Raw genomic sequence first — 20,321 nt, forward strand, 5'->3', positions numbered from 1 at the left:
AGGTGTGTGGTAGAGCAGCCTAGAAGGAAGGAAGCTGGAGGCCCTAGCAAATAAGTTGGGGCTCTCTGGAAGGCCATCTCACCAGGCTGCCAGGCCCCTCGGCAATGTTCAAGCCCCTAAATCTCACCCAGGCTGGGTCTCTTCTCTCCATACACATTCTGATCTCCTTCATTCCCAGGAAACTGAAAACTCTGCAAAGGGACCCCTGTTTAGACATGTGGGAATGAGGTTGAGAGCTTAACCACACGTCCAGGGGCTTGGCAGGGGTGAGCACATCGTTAGATTGGTGCTGTGCCCTGGAAGCAGAGGCAGACACAGATGTGGCCCCTACTCACATCCCCAAAGATGGGGCTGACACTCTATGAGGGGCCAATTCCTCCTGCCCAAGGCCAGGATAGGACACACATATACGCACACACACACAGGGACTGGGCCAGGGGTTGGACTCTGTGCAGGACGCTGAGTCACCCGTGGACCAGCTCCGCCTTCCCCAGGAAGCCCAACAAAGCCAGGAGAGGGCTTCCGTTTCCGGGCCCCGCCAGAACACCCGGGCAGGTATCAGGGACAGGGCAGGATTCCAGCTTCAGCCTGTCTACCTCTGAAGCTCTCCTGATCAATACACCAGAGAAGATGATGGAGCCCTCCTGCCGCTCTTGGGGAGAGTCGGTGAGAATGCCTTGATGGGAAACCAAAGCCCCTTCCAGCTCACCACCATGGGCTCTCTGGGGAATCCAATACACTATCAAACTCCACCTCAGGGGACCTCCCTTAAGAGCCCAAGGACAGACACTGCCCCTCCCCAGCCTTCTCCTCTTAAGGCCCTACTTTCAAAGGCCCACCTTGATCTTCATCCACTCAGTTCCACCTAAATCCCCTGAGAGCCCTAAAAATGCATTGACTATACAATCACAGGGTAATACAGGATAAAGTGAGGATCTACTCTGGCCCCAGAATCATCCTCTTCCCTGTAGCTCCTTAAGAAACAGAAGTCTCTGCTCCCTAGCGACGCAGGGCTGAGTTGTGTGGGGGGCAGAAGGTGGGGCAGGTGAGGCCTGAGGTGAGGAAGGAACGTGGTGGTAGGTGGGTGTGGGAGGTCACACTGGTATATCAGAGACCAGCTGGTTTCAAGTTTAGAAATAGGGTGGGGAAGGGCCAGGAGCTAGGCAGGGATGGCCTGGGAGAGCCCCAGCTCCCACCAACACAGAGCTGTATTGAACCTGTGTCTGCCTGTCTTGCCCACTATCTCTGGGTCTCCCGGTATTACTATCAGTCTTTGTTCCTCTGGATCTGTCTCCCTGTCTCTGGATTTTACTGGCTTCAGAGAAGGAATAAGTATTGCTCTTGTGGGTGATGTGCTGTAACTAAGTGGGCACATGCAGGAGTGTGTACATACGACAGTGTGCACGTGTGTGCCTATGTGTGACTGTGTGTGCCTAACTGAGGATCTGCAGGAATGTCCTCTCATCATGAGGACAGACTGCATCCTGATATGCACTTCACCAACAATTCTGTGCACTGGGAGAAGGGTGCGCGCGCACACACACACACACACACACACACACACACACGCGGGCGCTGGGTCACTCTCTTTGCAGTTCTCAGAGTGACCTCATCCTCTCAACCTCCGCTGACTCACAGCCCCCAGGGCCAGCTAAGCCTGGCCGGAAGTCCAACCCCCTACATAGCCAACTACCCCCCTTCCCCTCCCGCCTCCTCAGGACGCAAGCCCGCGGCGCCCCCTGGCGGGATCCTGGGGCTCCTCGCACCCCTCTGCCCGTCTCCTTCGGCGCACGCTTACACGGCACTCTCAGAGCGCCGCGCTGGGTCCGCGGCGCCCTCTGCTGGCCGCTGCCTGTGCCGGCCCCCAGGTCGTTCCCCGGAGCCCAGTCCGCCGCAGGGCTGGGAACCTCCCCTTGGCCCTCAGCTTGTTTCCCTATTTCTTACATCTCTGCTTTCTCTGCTGGACGTAAACCTTCCTGCGGCCTAACCCCCAGACGTGCTGCAGTGCCAACGGAGCTCTCCCATCACCCTCACTCTCACACTCCCATGAGGGAAGGCCCTTCCGGAAGCTCAGAACTGGGATACCAAGGCACCAACCTCTGCCTTCCTCTCTGGGACCCCAGCCCTTCTCCCTCCCAGGACAGAGCTCATTGACGTCCACTTGACTCTTAGGCACTCAGGCACTCCATCTCTTTGCACACATGCTGCATCACTCCAGCTGTCCCCCAGCACCTGTGCGTTCCTTCATTCCATAAGTACTTCCTGGCAGCTATTCTGGCACTGTTCTACTTGCTGACATCTTTGGGACATCTCTGACCTTTGGAAGCAAGTAAACCTCAAAGCTCTATGTATCCTACGAGGCCCTGCCCAACCTAACCTCTCTCTGTCTGTCACAGACATACACACAGAAGCATCCAACTTGCTTGGGCTCATACGCAGTTTTATTTCCTGTTGGTTTTACAGACAGTTCATCCTGCAAGCCCATTCCCTTGGAAAATCCAGAATGAGTGGGCACAGTGCTCCCCAGAGAAATGGAGGGGAGAGGATGGCTGCCAGGCAGAGGGCAGTTGAGGCACTTAGGGATTTACCCCGGCCCTGATGGAAAATCTGGTGCCCAGGGTAGGGGGAGAGGGCCTGGGCTGGGCTGGAGCCTCCCAGGTATTTCCCAGAAGCCCCTTCAGGAACTGTCACCTGGACTCTAGCACCACCCCTCATCAAGTTGTCACATCCTGTGGTGGCAGGAGCACAGGGTATGAGGGAGAATTTGGGTGACAGGGCAATGCTGTGGCCAGCAGTGTTCAAGGCCTTGCCCCCTAAGGACCTGGCGTGGGGCTGGAAGAGGGGATCAATAGCGCCTTCCAGCGTCCCAGCAGCCTCCCCTGACGTCCTTCTGGGTCCTTCTCTGAGTGCAGAGATCGGGCCTGGGGAAGACAAACACTCACCCTCCACCCTGGCTCCTCCTCCTCTCCTCAGAGCCTGCCCTCTGATGTTCTTGCTCAGCCCACAAGAGCCCCGAATGTGGCTGCATGTTATCAGACATCAGCACTGAAGGAACCCCAGAGCCTCCGGCCCACCTTTCCCCCTTTGCCTCAGAGAGGGGCAGTGACTGCTCCAAGGTCACATGGCCAGTGACAGGCAGGACTGAGAGTGGAGCCCAGGGCTACCGTTGGCTACTGTCTCCCACTCCTACCTGCCTCCTCCTGTCACTCACAGGTCTTCTGGGCACACAGGAGATCTGGGGGGTCTCCCAACGGCCGTTCTCTTGGCATCGGATCAGCGGCAGATTGCGCTGGGCCAGTCCTTCCCGGCACCGGTAGCGAAGCACCGTGTCCACCTCATAGCGCAGCCGTGGGCGGCCAAACAGTTGAGCCAGGGGCAGCTCCGGTGGTGGCCCACAGGACACTGCAAAGGAAGACAGTTAGGAACTGGGAGCCTGGCTCTGTGGGTAACAGTTCCCAGAATCTCCATGGGGAAGAGAAAAATGGGCCACAACATGACAAAAAGAATTAGGGATTCAGAGTGGACCCATATAACTTGTTAGCTCTCCCATGGTCTGGAACAGGTTGTGACTCCTCTATGTAGCCTTGCACTCTCTGTCTACCAACATCAGTTGCCCTGGTCCCCTAACCCACCCCTCCACTTCCTTGCTGGGACCCTCCTTTGCCTGCCCTCACCCAGCCCCATCTTGCAGGTGTAGGACAGGTGGTAGTTGCAGGGCACATCACTCCATTGTCCCTGATCATGCCACACCATGACCACGCAGTTCTCTCCAGACAGGAAGTAGCTGTCAGGCTGCCCAGGGTTCCAGTTCTCATAGAGCTGGGGGGACGGAGGAGGTGGTGAGGAGCTCCTACACCAGGAGTACCGGGAGAGGGCCTAGAGGATCTGGGGAGGAGGACGGGTGTGCGGGGCCCCAAGAGAGGGAAGGCTAGGGCTAGGGAGTAGGGGACCTCCCGGGGAAGGGGAAAGGAGAGGGCAAGGACTTTAGGGGAGGGAGAATGGGAGCCAGAAGGGAAGAGAGAGGACACAAGGAAGGGAGGAGAGCCCAGGGAGAAGAGGCAAAGGGCACGAGAAAGGGAAGGAGGCCGGAAAAAGAAGGGGACAGGGTCAGGAGGGGTGGGAGTGGTAGGGAACAGAAGTGCTTAGAGGAAGTGAGCTCACGGCGGGGGGTCGACTGGGGCCTCTCACCAGGGGGACGCCATCCGACCACAAGAAGTCGCCTTCAATGGTCCTATCGTTGAGCCCGATCCACTGGTACTCCCGGTACCGGTCTAGGGAGACGAAGAGGTGCAGTGAGCGCCATCGCCAGCAGATGGCGACCGTTCCCCGCTCCCGGGCGGTCTGCAGTGACTGCCTGGGAAACTCTTACCCGCGATCCAGCACCCGCCCTTCCCGGGTTCTTCTACCTCCCTCCAGTCTCTGCTCAAGGGCCAGATGGAAAGCAGGGGAATAGGGGTGGGAAAATAAGGAAGATATGAATCCAGGCTAGAAAAGGGGAGTTTTGGAAAAAGAGTAAAAATTTTTAACAAGATTGGAGTTGGGGGAGGCCGACGGAGGTCGGAGAGACGAGAGGTTGGAGGGACTGGAGGCGGCCCCTTGCGCGGCGGCCCGGCCCACACAGGCGCACTCTACTGCGCGAACCTCCACTTTCCGTTCCGGAAGGCCACTGCCTAAGCGTAGGTTAGGGAAGGAGGGAGAGTGAACGAGAAGGCGAGTGAACGAGTGAGTGAGGGAATGCACGCTTGAGAAAACCAAGGAATGAGTGCATGGGTTAATGAGGAAGGCGGTTAGGCGAGTGAGAGGGAGAACGCATGGCGGGCGGGGGTCCCTCCCACCCTGTCCCCAGCCCACTGTTGATGAAGTCCTGTTCCTCTGGCGTGCTGATGCTGGCCAGATGCGCGCCGTACATCCGGCACTGGGTCTCTGCCTCCTCCCAGCTCCTTCGTGTGGAAAAGTGTTTGTAGCAGGCGCCCTGGAAGGCGTCCCAGCCCGGGTTGCAGAAGCTAAGGCCTGCGGCACAGAAGGACGGGAATCTTAGGGCACCAAAACCCAGAGGGCCAGGTCCCCTGGAAGGGGCTGGTCTCCTTCCACTACCGCAGGCTGAGAGGGGCGGGACTAAGGGGGGAAGGCGGTTGGTGTCAAAGAGCTAGCAGAGAATGAGGGGGCTAGCATGAGCCTAGAGGGGCTCTTGGGCAGGGGCACTGGTGTCTTTTATGAGAGACAGGGACCAGGGTGAGGGATGGAGTTCTGGCCTGAGTCTCCATCGTAACGAGCAGTGCTCTCCTCTCCAGGAGAATGGAGCCTGTCATGTATTGACCACGGATTAAATGCCAGGAGTATGTTTTGCACTAGTCTCAAATAGACCCCCTATGAGAGGCATTTTGGTTTCACTTAGATAAGAAAATTGAGGGTAGGACTCAAAGAAGTTATGCAACTTGCCTAAAACAGGGACTCATTAATGACAAGGTCAAAACCAATGTCCTCCCTCCCCCTTCCAGAAGCAGCACGTTGTGGCAGAGTCCAGGCTTCAAACCTGTGCCCCGTCCCTCAACACTCACCAACATCGCACAGGTCCCCCCCATAGCCAGGCAGACATAGGCAGCGGATCCCTTCCTCCTCTTCCAAGCATGTCCCACCATTGTGGCAGGGGCTGGGGACACAGTCACCTGAGAGGGGGAAAGAAGTGAGGCCGGGGGAGCGAGGCAGCCTGACTCTGCAGCCTGAGCCCTCCAGGAGAGGGTGCAGAGGGTCCCCCAGCCCTGGTCTCTCTGTCCTGGAAGCTATAACAGCACCCTAAAAGTGCTCCCTAGAGACTGTCTCTGGTCACAACCCAGCCCTGAGTTCTGGGTTTCTTTCCTCTTCCTGCTCCCCACTTCAGCACTGGCTCGGCCTTGTGCAAGCCACTGTTATGGCCACCAGTGTGAGCCCAGCCCAAAAGGGACTGGGGAGAAGTGGCCAGGAGGGCCCTCAGAACCCAGCCCCATGATGGAGAAAGATACTGGGCACAGAAAGTTATAGCTCTAAACTCTTATCTGGCTTCTGTGTGATATTGGGCAGGTCATTTTCCTTCTCTAGGCTTGGAGTTTAGCCCCACACCCCCTTGTCTTTGTGCCAGGTCCCAGCACAGTTCTGTATAGTCCAGGTGGAATGAATGGAAGTGAAGGAGGGAACAGAAGGATTACCATAGCAACAGTGGAGGGTGGTCTCCCTTGACTGCTCCTGAGACCTGATATTGGTGTGGTCCAGGTGAATACTAACCATTCTTCCTGCTGTCCACTGGGCAGTCAGCCAGCCCCAGAAGTTGTTAGTGGAGATCCAGCCCACTTTCCTCACTCTAGGCCCTGCCCTTTCTCCCCCAGCTTAGGAACTAAGTTGCAGCAGCTCCCATTGTCCTGCAGTGCTGACTGGCCTCATACATGCAGCTTTCTCTCAACATCACCCAACCTCTCACCTCCCCTTCTTATATCCACAGACTCTTCCACTTACCAGTCTCCCTCTCCCAACTCCACTTTGGGCCTTCTGCAGGTTCTCCACCCTAGAATCCATCTCACTCCTTCCTTCTGGCTCCCTCTCCTCCAGGCAGTCCTCTTAGACTAACACACTACCCTGGAGGTCTGCAATCTGTTGCCTGGCTCTAGCTCCATCTGGCTAAGCCATCTGCTTTACTGGACTTTTTTTCTATGGATCCTGGGGTAGGATGCGGCTGTGCTTAAGATGTGCTTGGGTGCTATAGGAGCTGTCAGTTTCCAATCCTTTCTGGTTCAGATGACCCAGGGGAAGATGGCTCCACAGAACAACTGTGTAGGTCATGGCCCTCAGCGATGGTAAGGTCAAGGCCCTCAGCCATGGGAGGCAAAACCACTCCAGGGCAGAACCCTTCAGACTTTACCATCCACCTCTAGAAGCCATGGCCAAGGCCCACAATGCTTCACGCTGGCCTGGCCACAGATCCCACTGCCTGGTGAGAATTAGTAGGGGTGGAGAGAGGAGAAGCTGGAGTCAATTCAAAGAATTTTGCTGGGATGACCTATCTGTTTTGGGTGAAATGAATCAGCTTTTCCAGCACCACTCCTCCTGTCATCTTCCCTCCTGCCAATAGTTTCTTCCCGGCTGGTAGTGCTGCCCACCTCCCAACCCCAGAGGAAGAGGTATTTCATTTAACCCATTAAGCACCAGGCCCCACAGAGGGTAGAATCCTGAACTTCCTCCCATTCCTCACGCTTTCTTGTCCCTCCTATTGTCCTTTCTGCTCCTTCACATTCAACCCTCCAACCCTGGGGGACAGAGGCTCTCAAACTTGGTCTTTGGTCCCCTACCCAGGCCATGGGTCCCTCCCCCTGGCTGTGGGCTACAGAACCTGAACCCAGCACAGGCAGAGTCAAGTGAAGAATGCTTCTTCTTGTCATCTTCCCTCTCCCTTTTTGGGGACAAGTACTCTGCACAACCAGAAAGTTTTCCCTTCCTTTCCATTGAAACAGCAGTCAAGGAGACCTCCCACTTACCCTCCAGGTGGGGAAACTAAGATACTGTAGATACCTCCAGTTGTGCTCCTTTTCCCACCAAACCCCCTCCCTATTCCCCACAGGGCTGAACTCCAAGGCCAATTGTGCAGGGACCTAACAGTTGACATGGGTAAGCCTGGGTGGGACACAGGATGTGATCCATCTAAGACAGGGGTCCTAGGGTTGAGGGAATCCCAGCCTTCCCCAGGGACTCCCACTGGGAATCTTAGCCTTCCTGAGTAGGGAGGGCTTCTCTCAGACCCCAGAACCTGACTCCTTCCTTCGCACTCTCCATCACTTGTTCTTCAATCTGTGTCTTCTCCAGCATTAGGTACTTTGAGACCCTTTGGGTTTGGGGAGGGTGAAGCCATTCCTTCTGGAGAGTAGGGAATGGTCATTAGTGCAGGAGTTAGTGGAGAAGAGGAAAGCTGTAGGTAGTGGGATGAGCATTAGACACCACCCCCTGCTGAGATGCAGGGCTAGGGGATGGGGGTGAAGGCACCTGAATGCCGGGGAACTGCCTCTATGCTGAGAGACCCTCAGTTCCCTCAGTTACTATGACTCTTGGCACCACCAAGATGGACTGGAAGTGAATATAAATGCACAACCCATGCACCCCGGGCTGCAGGGGTTTCTCCTCATCAGGAGTGAGGGACTGCAACTCCCAGCACTGCCTCAGACTATGGAAGATGACTTCTCCAGGGGTAATGTGTACAGTCACATTTTGGAATTTCAGCAGCCAGGAAGGAAAGTGTAGACAGGCCTGAGAAGGAGAGGCTGGGGGAACAATGAGGGCTGTTAGACTGCCAGGACAGACAAGGGGAGAAGCTGAAATGAAAAAGGAAGAGAGGCCAAGACACACATACACAGAGAGAGAGACATGGAGCCAGAGAAGAAGCATCCAAGTGCTCTTCATGACACAGACCCATGGAATGAGAGGGGTGGACAGCAGGAGATGGAGACAGAGGGTACCAGAGCTTGGTTACAAAGCAGTTTAATAGAGATTTATTTCCAAGGCTTGTTTTCCATGAAACAGTCAAAAAATACTTCACAGAAGTAGTTGCTTAAGGCTCTGTGGGGGTACGGGTTCTCCTGGACTCCAGAGGTTGGGGGATGGGGAAGGGACTCCCAGGCTTCCCTGAGATCAATGGGAGGCAGCTAAAGGGGACGGCACACAGGAGGAGGAAGGGAGTAGTGGAAAATAGGCTGAGCCCTGAAGACTGCAATAGGTGATGAGGACCCCTGGAGAGGCCTGAGGATGCTCTGTGGGACTGGTGAGATGTGAGCCACAGGTGGAGGGCCCAATGGCAAGGAAGGGTCACAGATGGTCAGTGGCAGGGCTGGGGTCACAGGGTGAAGACTCGGAGAGCTGGGATGGAAGTCACAAGGTGGGTATCCGAGATTGGAGACCCATAGGTAAAGGTGGGTAAGAAAATGAAGGCAAAGGACAGGAGAGTTTGGGATGATGGTGGGTTAAAGGACTACAGGTCAGGTGACCCAGAGTTGCAGCGGGAGGAAAAGGAGTAGGGTAGAGAGGGCAGTTGAGCCTTGGGCAGAATTACCTGATGCGGGGACCACGGCCACTCCACCTCGGCTGGCGCTGTCAGTGGGCAGCACTGGCTGGGCCTGCACTGAGGTCCCTGCCGGGGCAGTTCTTCCAGAATTATCTTCAGAGGGGGCCTCCAGCTCCCTGGTACCCTCAGGGGCCCGTGTGGCTGGAAGCAGGGAAGGGGCACCCTCAGAGCTTCCTGTCTCCTCGCTCTCTCCTCGAGGGACCCCAGATAACTCAGGACCACCGGTTTCCTCCCCTGCCTCTCTTGCCCCAGCCAGAGTGGAAGGTGATGGGGATGCTAGGTTCCTCTCCCTGGGAGAGGACAGAGTCTCAGTAGGTGGTCCATGGACCCTTGGAGGCCTGGGAGTTTCTGATTCTCCCTCAGGAAGTGGTGATACACCAGGCTGCAGGACTGCCCTTGCTGGCGCCTGGGAGAGTGACTCCTGGGCTGCTGGCTCAGTGGGGAGAGAGACCTCAGGGCCTGGGCTGTTGAACTCGCTGGGCCATGCCCACAGAGCCTCATCCTCCACCTCTTCCTCCCCTTCTTCTTCCTCTTTCTCTTCTTCATCTTCATATTTCTCTTCTTCCTCCAATGCCTTGCCTTCCTCTTCTGAGAACACCGTGGGCGGTACCATGGATTGAGTTTCAAATTCTAAGCAAAGCACAAACGGTTCAGCACCAGGGACAGCGCCCGCCCGAGGACCGAAAGAAAAAAAGGGAAGGGGAAAAAAGTGGGGCTGGGGAGGGTGAGCCCTGGGGAATAGGGAAGAGCCCGCCCTGAGGACGGGTGATCCTTGCTCCACACTGGAAGAACTTGACCCCAGCTACATTGTTGAGGCAACACTTGAGAAGGCTGTGTGAGCCATCATTAGCCCCGGAGAACATGATCATTGCATCTCCCTCCTACTCTGTCAAAACTCTAGTCTGTTTTGGGTGTGTGAGGTGGAAGAGGGACCAAAGAAGGGAGGCCCCGCCTTTCCAGGGTGTGGCTCCTTAGTGCAAGCATCTCTAGCTCCATAGAGTTGGGGGTGGAATTTACTGGAAAAACAAAGGTTGGGAGAGGGACAGGAAAGGTGCCCTGCACCCCTGAGTTGCTGAGCAAGGACAGGGCAGAGTCATGCCATCCATGACGCGAGCATCAACCTAGGCTTGCCTCTTCTGCCCCCAACTTCTTTCAATCAAGACGTCCTTAGGATAAGGGATTTGAGTTACCTAGGACTGTCCTAGGGGCCTCTGCTGGGTCTTCTGGAGTGGAGCTTCCACCTCCTCCGTCTTCCATGATGGGGATGGAGTAGATGGCCCCACGGGATTCACTCTCCATGGCTTCCTGAGGCAGCTGCAGTTCCTCCAGGGTCTCTGTCACTGTGACGATGGTCTCTAGTCCATCAGAGGCTGGATCGGAAGCTGGGTTGGAGGCCTCAGGAATGGCAGAAGGCTGGGCTGAGTCTGTGGCAGGAGGAAAGTATTGATGCGAGGCTGAATAGGTAGCTCTGCCCCCCCAGGTCACAACCTGCACCATGGAATTCTCTCAATTCTCTCACATCTTCCCAGTGGAGCACCTACTGGGGCGCAGGGAGCATCCCAGAACTTCATCACTCATTTCTCAAGCATTCATCAAGTGCCTACTGTGTGTCATGCCAAGCATTCTCCTGGGCACTGAGGATACAGTGTAGAACAAAACAACAAACCTCCTACCCTCAAGGGAAATTATATTCTAGAACAGACGACAAACAAACGTATATTATAATGTTACAAGATAAAGAACACTTGAGCAGAGTCAGAAGATAGAATGATGGAAAGTACTACTTTGGAGTGGTCAGGAAAGGCTCAAGTGAGAGATATTCCCTAGGGGGAGGGGCTGGAGCCAGCAAGATGGATGAAACAGCTTTAGTACTTTGGGATCTTGGGCTTGGGGCAAGGTGTGAGGGGTCCCAGCCATCCCCAAATTCTTTTATTTTTTAGACAGAGTCTTGTTCTGTCACCCAGGCTGGAGTGCAGTGGCACAATCCCGGCTCACTGCAACCTCTGCCTCCTGGATTCAAGTGACTCTCCTGTCTCAGCCTCCCAAGTAGCTGGAACTACAGGCATGCGCCACCACTACTGGCTAATTTTTGTATTTTTAGTAGAGACAGGGTTTCACCATGTTTGCCAGGCTGATCTTGAACTCCTGGCCTCAAGTGGTCCACCCACCTTGGCCTCCCAAAGTCCTGGGATTACAGGCGTGAGCCACTGCACCTAGCCTCCAAAATTCTTGAAATAAGAGGGGAGAGGCTTGTCATTTCGTCAGGATAGCTGGAGGGCAGAATGCAGGAATAACTTCAGGCACCACCTGAAGATCTCAGTGGTGGGGCAAGTAGGCTAGGGAAAGGGCCACCTCCTTCTAGGACCTACTCCCTTCAAATAACCAGAAGTTTAGAATGGTTTACTTGTCCTCTGGGGAAGGGAGCCAAGAGCAGAACACCAATGAAGTGAAGGTGGAATTGGGCTAAGAAAAGCCCTGAAGGCCATCTGTGCTCAGCCAGGCAAGACAGGACAGCGTGTCCCTGCCCTTATCACCTGCTCCAGTGAGCCTTACTCCTCACCAGACCTTGTGTCCTTGCTGCCTCTGCCGTCCACCAATTGTAGTCCCAACTGTAGTCATATTCCCGCTCCCCTGACCCTCCTCATGATCCAGGCCATTTCTTTCCAAAATAGGGCTTGGCTTGGCACACAATCATAGCCAGTACATAGAAGTTTTAGCTATTACTATTACTACTACTACTACTACTACCCCTGTTCCAGGAGGTCTTTTCAGATGGACCTGTCTTCCTATGGACTTTTACTTGCCCACCCCTCTCCAGCCCCCAGCCAGATATGTCCACAGATCTGTCCCAATGGAAGTAATGCTTTTCTCTCAGTCTCTCCTCATCCCGGGAGTGAAGCATCTTGTCTTCCCTTTGACTGGGGGTTCCCATGGCAAAAGCTGTGTCTTCATCCTTCAGACCAAGTGCTCCCTTAGGGTGAAGGCTGTGTCTGCTCCTTCCGTTTCTGCTTCCAGCTCTTGTAACAGCATTTCAGGCTTACAACTGGGGAAGGACCCAGACACCCCATGGCAATGCCTGTCTTATTGTCAGTTACCCTTGGCCTCGGCCTTTTGCCTCTGAGGGTCCCAGAAACTGCCTCCCTCTCAGCTCCCAACATAAGATATGGGCAGGTTTGGGTGCAGTGGCTCACACCTATAAATCCCAGCACTTCAGGAGTCCAAGGTAGGCAGATTGCTTGAGCCCAGGAGTTCAAGACCAGCCCGGGCATGTGGCGAAACTCCATCTCTACAAAAATTTGCTAGACATGGTGGCATAAATCTGTGGTCCCCCCTACTCCGGAGGTTGACACGGAAGGATCCCTTGAGCCCAGGGAGGTTGAGGCTACAGTGAACCATGATCGCACCACTACACTCCAGCCTGGGGAACAGAGTGAGACCCTGTCTCAAAAAAACCCGAAAACAAACCATAAGACGTGGGCAGAAAGCTATCTCTATTCCCAACTGTGCTTAAGGTCCTGCTCCCTTTAGGGGGAATTGAGTCCATCCACCAGTATTTGGTAGTTAAAGATCTGACACTTTCTTAAGCTGTAGTTTCTGGAAATCCTCCAGAGGGCTCCTGAGGGCATTTGGTTGTTGACCGGAAGAACTTGAGCAGATTACTCATTGAATTCACAGAATGTTGGTCAACTCTGCTCTGCCAATAAGCTGGCAGGAAATGGGAGCTTATTCAGCAGCCCAGCTGGAGCAAACTATGCATGGACTACTGGTGGGAAGGCAGATAAGGAGAGGCCAAAAGGTGAGCACTCCTTGGGCCAAACAGCTGACAGACACCACACCAGAGGGCATGCCCAGATTTAGAACCCTAGATGACAAGCTGGATTTCACCCACGACCCCTTCAGGCAAATGGCAAAGCCCTGAGCTAAACTGATCAGACTAGGGTAGGATTTTTAGGGCTCAACTTTGCCTTTCTGAGATTGGTATCAGCTTCTGCAGGGAGGTGGGCTCACCTCGGAAGCAGTAGACGTTGAAGCGGCTGTGCTTATTGGGGAAGCCAGTCTGGTTGGGGAAGAGGAAGAGAGTCTTGACACCAGGCAAGCCCCCACCACAGCGCTGGCTGGGTGTGACAATGGGGTAGCGCACACTGCCATCAGCCAGCCACCCTGGGCTGCAGCGGTCCAGGCCACCGTCCCAGGCGGCATACAGCTGGCCCGTGGTGGCAATCTCTGCACCCCGCTCCTGGCAGTACGCCCGTGCTTCCTCCAATGTCAGCTTTTCTGGAGGGTCACCCAGGAACAGTTCTCCTAGGTGGAGAAGAGAAGACTGGGTTACCAGACAGCTGGTAGCTCCTTCCACTCTGGTCTCCCATGGGAACCCTGGGCAAGCTTCTCCAGTTCCCTCATCTGTGGCAGGGAGTCAACTACTCTAGGATCAAAATCGGAATAGAACCTCAAGATGGACATTAGAGCTCAAAGAGATGGGGCCCAAACTTCTCATTCTGCAAAGCCATGCACAGAGTCCACCCAGCAGGTGGTAGATGAGTTAAACTCGGTATCCTGCCACCTGGCTGAGACTTTGGTCATGAGCTTGCCTCTGTGACAGTGTTTGGAGAGAAGGACACCAATTTTCTCCTTACTCCTGCTTGCACCCTTAAACTCAGGAGGGATAGTAAAGTCCTGCCGAGGCCCTGGGAGGACCTATGGGCAGCATGGGGGGTAGGAGATTGTCCCCTGGGAACCTCTCACTCCTAATCACCATTTAGGTCTTCAGCATAACAGTAGACATCATAGAGGTCATCCGGGTCCACCACACCATAGTTCCGGACCCCGGGGAAGCCATCCATGTCTCCGTAACAGGCCTCTCGTGGGGTCTGGATGGGATACCTGGGGAGGAAGGACAGAATCACTTAGTACAGATGCTTTCACCAGGGAGCCAGCCCATATTGACTCTACTGAACCCCACTGCCACCACAGTGCAGCCACTTGCTGACAGCTCGCTGTCCTCCTAGCTCTACAGGGATGCACATGCTCAGGGTCCTCACCTCCCCTCCTCAGACCAGCCTCATCCCCCAGAGGCAAAGAGCCCTGCGTGCCCAGCCTGACGCACCAGGCAGCACCCGGCAGAAGAGGGGCCATGGCCACCTCAGGGGCAAATAGAAGCCCCAGTCCACAGTCCCTGCCCACCTCACGGTCTGATCCGACAGCCAGCCAGCATCACATTGCTCATAGCCCCCAAGGTAGGCGGCATAGAGCTGTTCCGGGGTGGCGATGTGGGCTCCAATGCGGGCACAGGCTTCCTGGGCCCCAACAAAGGAGAAAGCGTAGCGGGCAGAGCCCTCTCGGTAGAGAAAGACGACCCCTGTGGGGCAGAGAGGACCCCGGAGCCAGGTGAGCACCCAGCACACTGGCCTCCCCTCACCCTCCTTGTCACTCCTCTGTACACAGGGGTAAAGTTCAATTGTGCTCACTCTACAGCATGAGGGACTTAAGTTAGATGGTGGGGAGAATTTCCTCTACCTGAAGAGAGAAAGGAGGCCTGTGTCTCCTCACTCTTTTTCCAACCCAGGTGCGCCTTCCAGCTACCTTTGCTTCCCTCTCACACTGTGGGCTCCCCGAGGGCAAGACTCCTCCCTTCCCTCCCTCCCTCCCTCTGGGAACCTCCTGCCCTCTCACCTTTCACCTTGACCTCCACAGCGTCGCTGCTGTCATCGATGCCGTGCTGGACCTCGCAGCGATAGATGCCTGAGTCGTTGGGGCGCAGCTCGCTCAGCGCCAGGGAGACATCAGTGAGCGACGCTGGGTACGCAGGCAGTGCCACGCGGAACCGGTAGGCCTCATTCACCTTGACGCGAACTCCCCGCGCCACCAGCACCTCTGCCTCCCGGCCCCCGGACAGGAAAGTCCACTTGACCCGCGGAGATCCCAGCACGGCCCGGCGGCTCGGCGGCGGCCGCAGGTAGTGGACGTGGCACGGGATGGTGAGGGCGCCACCGAGCACACCCTGCAGTGGCGCGTGACCGGAGATGCGCACGCGAAAGGCGCGGTCCTCTGTGAACGGGTGGAGCCCTCTGGAACTTAACGCTGTAGACCCTCAGAGTCCCACCCGGTGGGCTGCAAGCCCCGATCCAGGATCCCTCCTTCCAGCCCCAGGATTCCCCGGCCCCTCTAGAACCAGGGGCCAGGGTCCTGCAGCCCTACCTCTGGGTCCTCCAGGATCATCCCGGTCTCCAAACCCATCCCCCAAAGTCTCCCAGTCAATTCTGCCCCCGGATTCCTTGCCCTGCTCTCAGAGTGTTCCACTTCCTCTCCAAAATTCCTAGACCACACCCCAGGGTCCTCCAACCTCGCCCCCTGAGTCCTCCAGCCCAGTTTCCCGGTCTGCTCCCTTTAAGGCCTCCTTCAGGGTTTCTCCCAGTCCCACCCCTTTCCCACCTGCTAGCTCCAGGATCCCCCATCCTCCACCTTAGGGACCCAAAGCCTTGCACCCAGTGCTCCTCGCTAGTCCTGCCCCATGATTTCTCCAATCCACCAGATGCTCACAGCTCAGCCTTTATTTCCAAGTGTTCCAGCCTGGACTCTTCCCCACAACCCTCCCAATTCTCTCTCTTTCTGGGGCCCCTAAGCCTGGAAGCAGTTGGTTAGGACTGAACAAGACAGAGATGGTGACCCCAAGTGGGGTTGCTTACCTGAGCTGTCTCCTTCCAGAACATCTGCTAAAGCTGCAGGAGCCTGAACCAGGACCAGGGCTGCCAGCAGGGGCAGGAGTAGCTGGGCCATGCTGCAGGCTGACAGAAGGACATGAGAAAGAAAGATGGGGTTAGACTTCAAGATGGACTTCCTCCGGCTCCCTACTACACCCGTGTGGGTTCACACATATCCTGGCTCCAGAAGTCCCCTACCTTCACATCACCAGGGACTCTCTGTTTCTGATCCCCATCTTCCCACCAAGGGATTCCTTCTCAGAACCAAGACCTGAGTCCTACTCAACTCTCTGTGTGACCTAAGCCAGCTCCTTACCTTCTCTGGGCCTTTATTTTCTTATTTATAAAAGAGCATCATCATTACTACCTCATGAGTTGTAATGGAACCATGTGCTTTGAGAGTGTTTTGTATCTTAAAACTCCTGTACAAATGTATAGCACCAGGCACACAGTAGGAGCTCAGAATATAGCATGAATGCTGGGTGCTATTATACTCAGAATTCTGTCTGCTCTTCCCAGTGCCAGACTCCTTCCTTGAAACCAGAGCCTTCTCCCATAGTGCCTCTCTAGCCTTTCCTGCCTTCTAGACTGTCCCTGCCTCCATGGACACCATACTCACCTGGCCTTTTCCAGGAGGGCCTTCTAGACTGAACACAAATAAGCACAACTTCTCTTGAGCTCACCATCTCCTCTACCTCCTCCCCACTGTTATTTGTAAGGAAACTCTTCTCTTTACTCCCCAACATTCTCCATCCCCCTTCCTTGGCTGCCTCCTCCCTTCTTCTTCCCAGCCTCTCCTTTCTGCCTGGCACGGGCTTTCCCACCGGAACTCTTGGCTCAGAAATCAGTTGGGACAAAGCCCCTGTCTCTGCCAGTCTGGCCTCTGTCCAGCCCCTCCCTTCCCCCACCCTACCTTTTGTGAAAGCCTTGGGCTGGAGGGTGGACTAAGGGGGGTGAGAATAAATGGGAGGGGCTACCCCTTCCTACCCCTGGCTATCAGAAGCTGTAGAACCCAGAATATTCCTCGAAGCGCTTACACTGTCATAAAAAGGATGTGGCATGACATTGAGAAATGGAGACTCAGGCTCAGAGGATAGGGCTGACCCTGGATCCCTAGCAAAGAAAAGCCAGGCAGGAGGGCAATGTGCTCCCAGGAGAGAAGGCTCAGAGCTACATCATCTTTAAGGGTTGGGCTAAACTTAGAAGAGCATGGAGATCCAGGTCTGCCATGGAATAGGCCAATGATGCAGCAAGAAAATTGAAGGTTAAACTATAGGCAGGACTCCTAGAAATCAGGTTTATTCCACTGGCTGTGCACTCCCATTCCAGGCCCACTGTTTATCCCCCATCTTCCCTGCCCTCTCAGCCTCTGCCTTCATACCTGCCCCTGTACTTTCCTAAGCCTGAGCCGATGGGCAATTTCCTACTTTCCCCAGATCCTCCCACCTCCCTGCCATCATAACCTCCATCTCCCCCACTGTGTCTTGGTATCATTTCCTAGGGTCAGAGTTGGGAGAGGGGTGGCACAACCAGATGTTTAGGGCCTCTCTCTGACCTTTGAGAGGGAGGAGGTTCTTGATGGGGCCAGATTAGAGGTGCTGAAACCAGCTCCAGGCATGGGGGTGCTTGGGAGGACTGTTCTGGGGCTGGAGTGGGGACCATTGGGCATGAGCAGCGAGTGCCCACCGGGTGCTGGGAAAACTGTTTGCCATGCATCTGAGCTGTGCCAGGGCCTGGGCCCGGCCCCCTTCTGGCGCCCTCCCTCCCTTCTCTCTGGGCTGGAGCTGGAGTTGGAGCTGCTCACAGACCTGGCTCCCATCTCTCTGACAGGCGGCCCAGAAACCCATATAGTTGGAGTCACTTTGGGGCCAACACCCTGTACCACTCTTTCACCTCTGTTCTGACAGTGGGAGAGTGATAGAAGAGGGTCTAAGGCCAATGAGGACCTAACTGCTCTGGAACATGGAGGGCAACCTACCCTTGACCCCAAAAATGGCAGTCACTGACCAGTGAGGCCAAGAGGGCAGCCCCGTGCAGTTCTCAGAGAGCTCTGTCTCTCCAGTCTCGGGCCTCAGCCTCCCAGGTGCAGCCAGGAGCCCTGAGGAAACTCAGACTTCCCCACATCTGGTACCAGCCTCAGAACCCAGGGGTCTAGGGTTCTGTGGCCTTCTCTATCCCACACACCACTCACCTCCATTTCATCTTCTCTTCCTCCAGAGCAGACCACACCTCTCCGTCTCTAACCCTGAGAGCTCAGCAGTCATGCTGTCCCTTCCCTTGATGCCACAACATCCCCCTCTCTGTATCTGCTCCAGCCTCTTTATCTCTGCCCTTGTTTTGAATTTCTTGAGCTGTTTAGGAAACTTTCCTCTTGTCACATCGTTTCTGTCTGATCCTGGATGTCCATCTCACTCACAGTCTTCGTAGACCCAACCCAGAGAGTTAAGATCAGGTTCTCTCTCTCTCTCTCTCTCTCTCTCTCTCTCTCTCTCTCTCTCTCTGTGTGTGTGTGTGTGTGTGTGTGTGTAGGCATGCACATGTGTACACACATCTAACAACATCCACCACCTCCATGCTGAACACCCATCAGCTGGCAGCCAAGGCCTGTCCCATAGGAACTGAGCTCCAGCACTCAGCAGGGTCAGCAGGGAGGCACAAGAAGCCAGAGCTTTGGCTATAGCAGGAGTGAAGCTCTCTGCTACCCCCTTAGCAGCTTCATGAGGAGCAACATGAGCCTACAAGATACCAGCGGGGCCTTAGGGCCTGTAGGAGTAATTGCAATTATCATATAAATAGTCCTTTTTATTGGAAGCACAACTAATAATACTATTAGCAATGTCACCAGCCGAGCTGTTGCAGATCCCTCTCGTATAGAATCTGAAATGTGGATGATGCTGTCATAAATAGCAAAGTTAGCCATAACAACATAGGCACTGGTAATACTGTGGGTGGGTCTATGGGTAACACTGTTCCCTGATCTTACTGTTATCATCTGCAATCTAAGTAATGCAGATAATAATGGTGCCCCTCAGAATTGATGCCAATCTCTTGGTCCTATTAGAACCATGTAGGCAGAGCTATTCTAATAGGTGGGGGAATACCTGACAGGATATGGAAATACCTGGGAGAGGGAATTCCCAGGCCCTTGGGAATTGGACTTCCTGGCAGTGCTAGGAAGGAATGCAATAGTGGTAATGGAATTCCAACTAATAGCTGGAATATTACTAATGTCTACCTGAGCCAGTTCTCCTAAATGCTTCCTGTGGATAGTCTCAACTGTGAGAAAAAGATTATTTGTATTTTGCTCATTACATCAATGAGGAACCCGAGGTTCAGGGAAGTCAACTAACTACCCCAAGGTCACAGAGCAAGGAGCCGAGTTGGGATTCCAGCCGAAATGGGCACCCCGACCACCTCCTAGAGCGGCTCTGATCGGTTGTCTTGCCGGACTACAGTAAGGTGTCCCCAGAAGGGTTGCTGGCCGCTGCTCCTGGAGCTGCCTGCAGCGTGGGGAACGGAGGCAGGGACTGATCCCGACCGCTACTGCCCTGCCTGGGACAAGGTCGGAAATCTAGGGGGTCGCGCTGGGACAGGAGCGCGCAGCAGGGAAGACGCGAGGACCCGAGGGGTTGCTGATCAGACTGCGAGCAGCAGGGGGGCTGCCACTGGCAGAGCTGGAAGCGTGTAGATCAGAGATGGCAGCAGCAGCTGCGGGAGCTCGGGGCTGTCCGGCAGCCTACCCCGCTGCGGTGTCAGGAGTCGACGAGTTGGGTGCCCCAGAGCCTCGAGGCAAGGGCTGACAGGCGGGGGGGCGCAGACCAGGCGGGCACTCCCTTCTCTCTGTCCCTGACCCCAGGGCGGGCGGCGGGGCTGCGGAGGCACTCACCTACCCAGGGCTGGGGTTGGGGCGCGGCACTGAGAAGTTTGTAGCCTCCTCCGGGGGTCTCCTCCGGGTCTACGTCTGGGTCCTGCAGCTGCAGCTGAGACTGCGGCGGGGACTGCGCGAGCTCAAGAAGAGGCTGGGGACGCAGGACATTCGGAAGAGGGCGCCGGCCCTCCCAGCACCGCACAAAACCCCCTTTCTTCCCCCCGCCCCTGCCCCGCCCTCCCCGGGGCCACCCCCGCCCCCTGGTCGGGAGCGCGGGGGGCTCGGGACGGTCACGGGACCCGCTGCCTTCTTTGCGTTGGCTCCCGGCGGCAGCGGCGAAAGCAAGGACGAGCGAAGTAGGACATCGTTCAGCGGATGAGAAGCCGAGGGCTTGTTGGGGGGGGGGGGGCGCAGGAGGGGCGGGGAGGGAGCGTTCGCTGAGCTAGAGGATGACGATGTTGCAGCTGGAGAGGTGGAAGTTGGACAACCAGAGGGACTTCTCGTTGGTCAAAGAAGGAGGAGGGATTCAATTAGACTGTAGGAAGTGGATGAAGGGAGAATGGGGGCTTTGCTCCTGAAAAGAGGCACCCTTCCTAATAAAAATGGGAAGCTCTTTTCTGGAGGTAGAATGGAGTGCAAATGACCGTAGCTACCTCCCTGGAGGCAGCTATGATTGGGC

General features: G+C 55.5%; 1 protein-coding gene and 1 long non-coding RNA gene across 4 annotated transcripts; one reads left to right on the forward strand and one right to left on the reverse strand.

Moving 5' to 3' along the window:
• Nucleotides 1-499: 499 nt before the first annotated feature.
• On the forward strand, nt 500-16,160 carry LOC119624275 (uncharacterized). Its single transcript, XR_005240293.2, has 3 exons — nt 500-666; nt 14,768-15,029; nt 15,779-16,160. It is a non-coding gene; the product is annotated as an uncharacterized lncRNA (long non-coding RNA).
• On the reverse strand, nt 2,420-19,820 carry BCAN (brevican). Of its 3 annotated transcripts, none has more exons than XM_007976734.3 (14): nt 19,661-19,820; nt 15,760-15,858; nt 14,747-15,121; nt 14,258-14,432; nt 13,830-13,957; nt 13,085-13,378; nt 10,267-10,500; nt 9,065-9,706; nt 5,559-5,666; nt 4,852-5,010; nt 4,189-4,271; nt 3,675-3,819; nt 3,212-3,402; nt 2,420-2,921 (listed from the first exon to the last, which is right to left on the reverse strand). In XM_007976734.3, exons 2-14 carry the CDS (start codon nt 15,848-15,850, stop codon nt 2,814-2,816), a joined length of 2,733 nt encoding a protein of 910 aa, XP_007974925.1. In that variant the 5' UTR covers nt 15,851-15,858; nt 19,661-19,820; the 3' UTR covers nt 2,420-2,813. The 3 variants fall into 3 exon arrangements, with proteins under 3 accessions (XP_007974925.1, XP_072864371.1, XP_072864372.1); XM_073008270.1 differs by having other exon boundaries at nt 2,814-2,921; nt 19,665-19,808; XM_073008271.1 differs by lacking the exon at nt 19,661-19,820 and adding an exon at nt 16,394-16,450 and having other exon boundaries at nt 2,814-2,921.
• Between the last annotated feature and the right edge of the window lie 501 nt (nt 19,821-20,321).

This window comes from Chlorocebus sabaeus, chromosome 20, assembly GCF_047675955.1.
Source record: "Chlorocebus sabaeus isolate Y175 chromosome 20, mChlSab1.0.hap1, whole genome shotgun sequence".
NCBI lineage: Eukaryota > Metazoa > Chordata > Mammalia > Primates > Cercopithecidae > Chlorocebus > Chlorocebus sabaeus.

Excerpts from the sequence above, each read along its gene's own strand:
- BCAN (XM_007976734.3), bottom strand. The coding sequence starts at position 15,850 with ATGGCCCAGCTACTCCTGCCCCTGCTGGCAGCCCTGGTCCTGGTTCAG. Across the intron at positions 3,820-4,188 it reads GGTCGGATGGCGTCCCCCTG|CTCTATGAGAACTGGAACCC; the intron begins GTGAGAGGCCCC and ends CCGTCCCCCCAG. Across the intron at positions 2,922-3,211 it reads CCTGTGTGCCCAGAAGACCT|GCCCGATCTCTGCACTCAGA; the intron begins GTGAGTGACAGG and ends TGTCTTCCCCAG.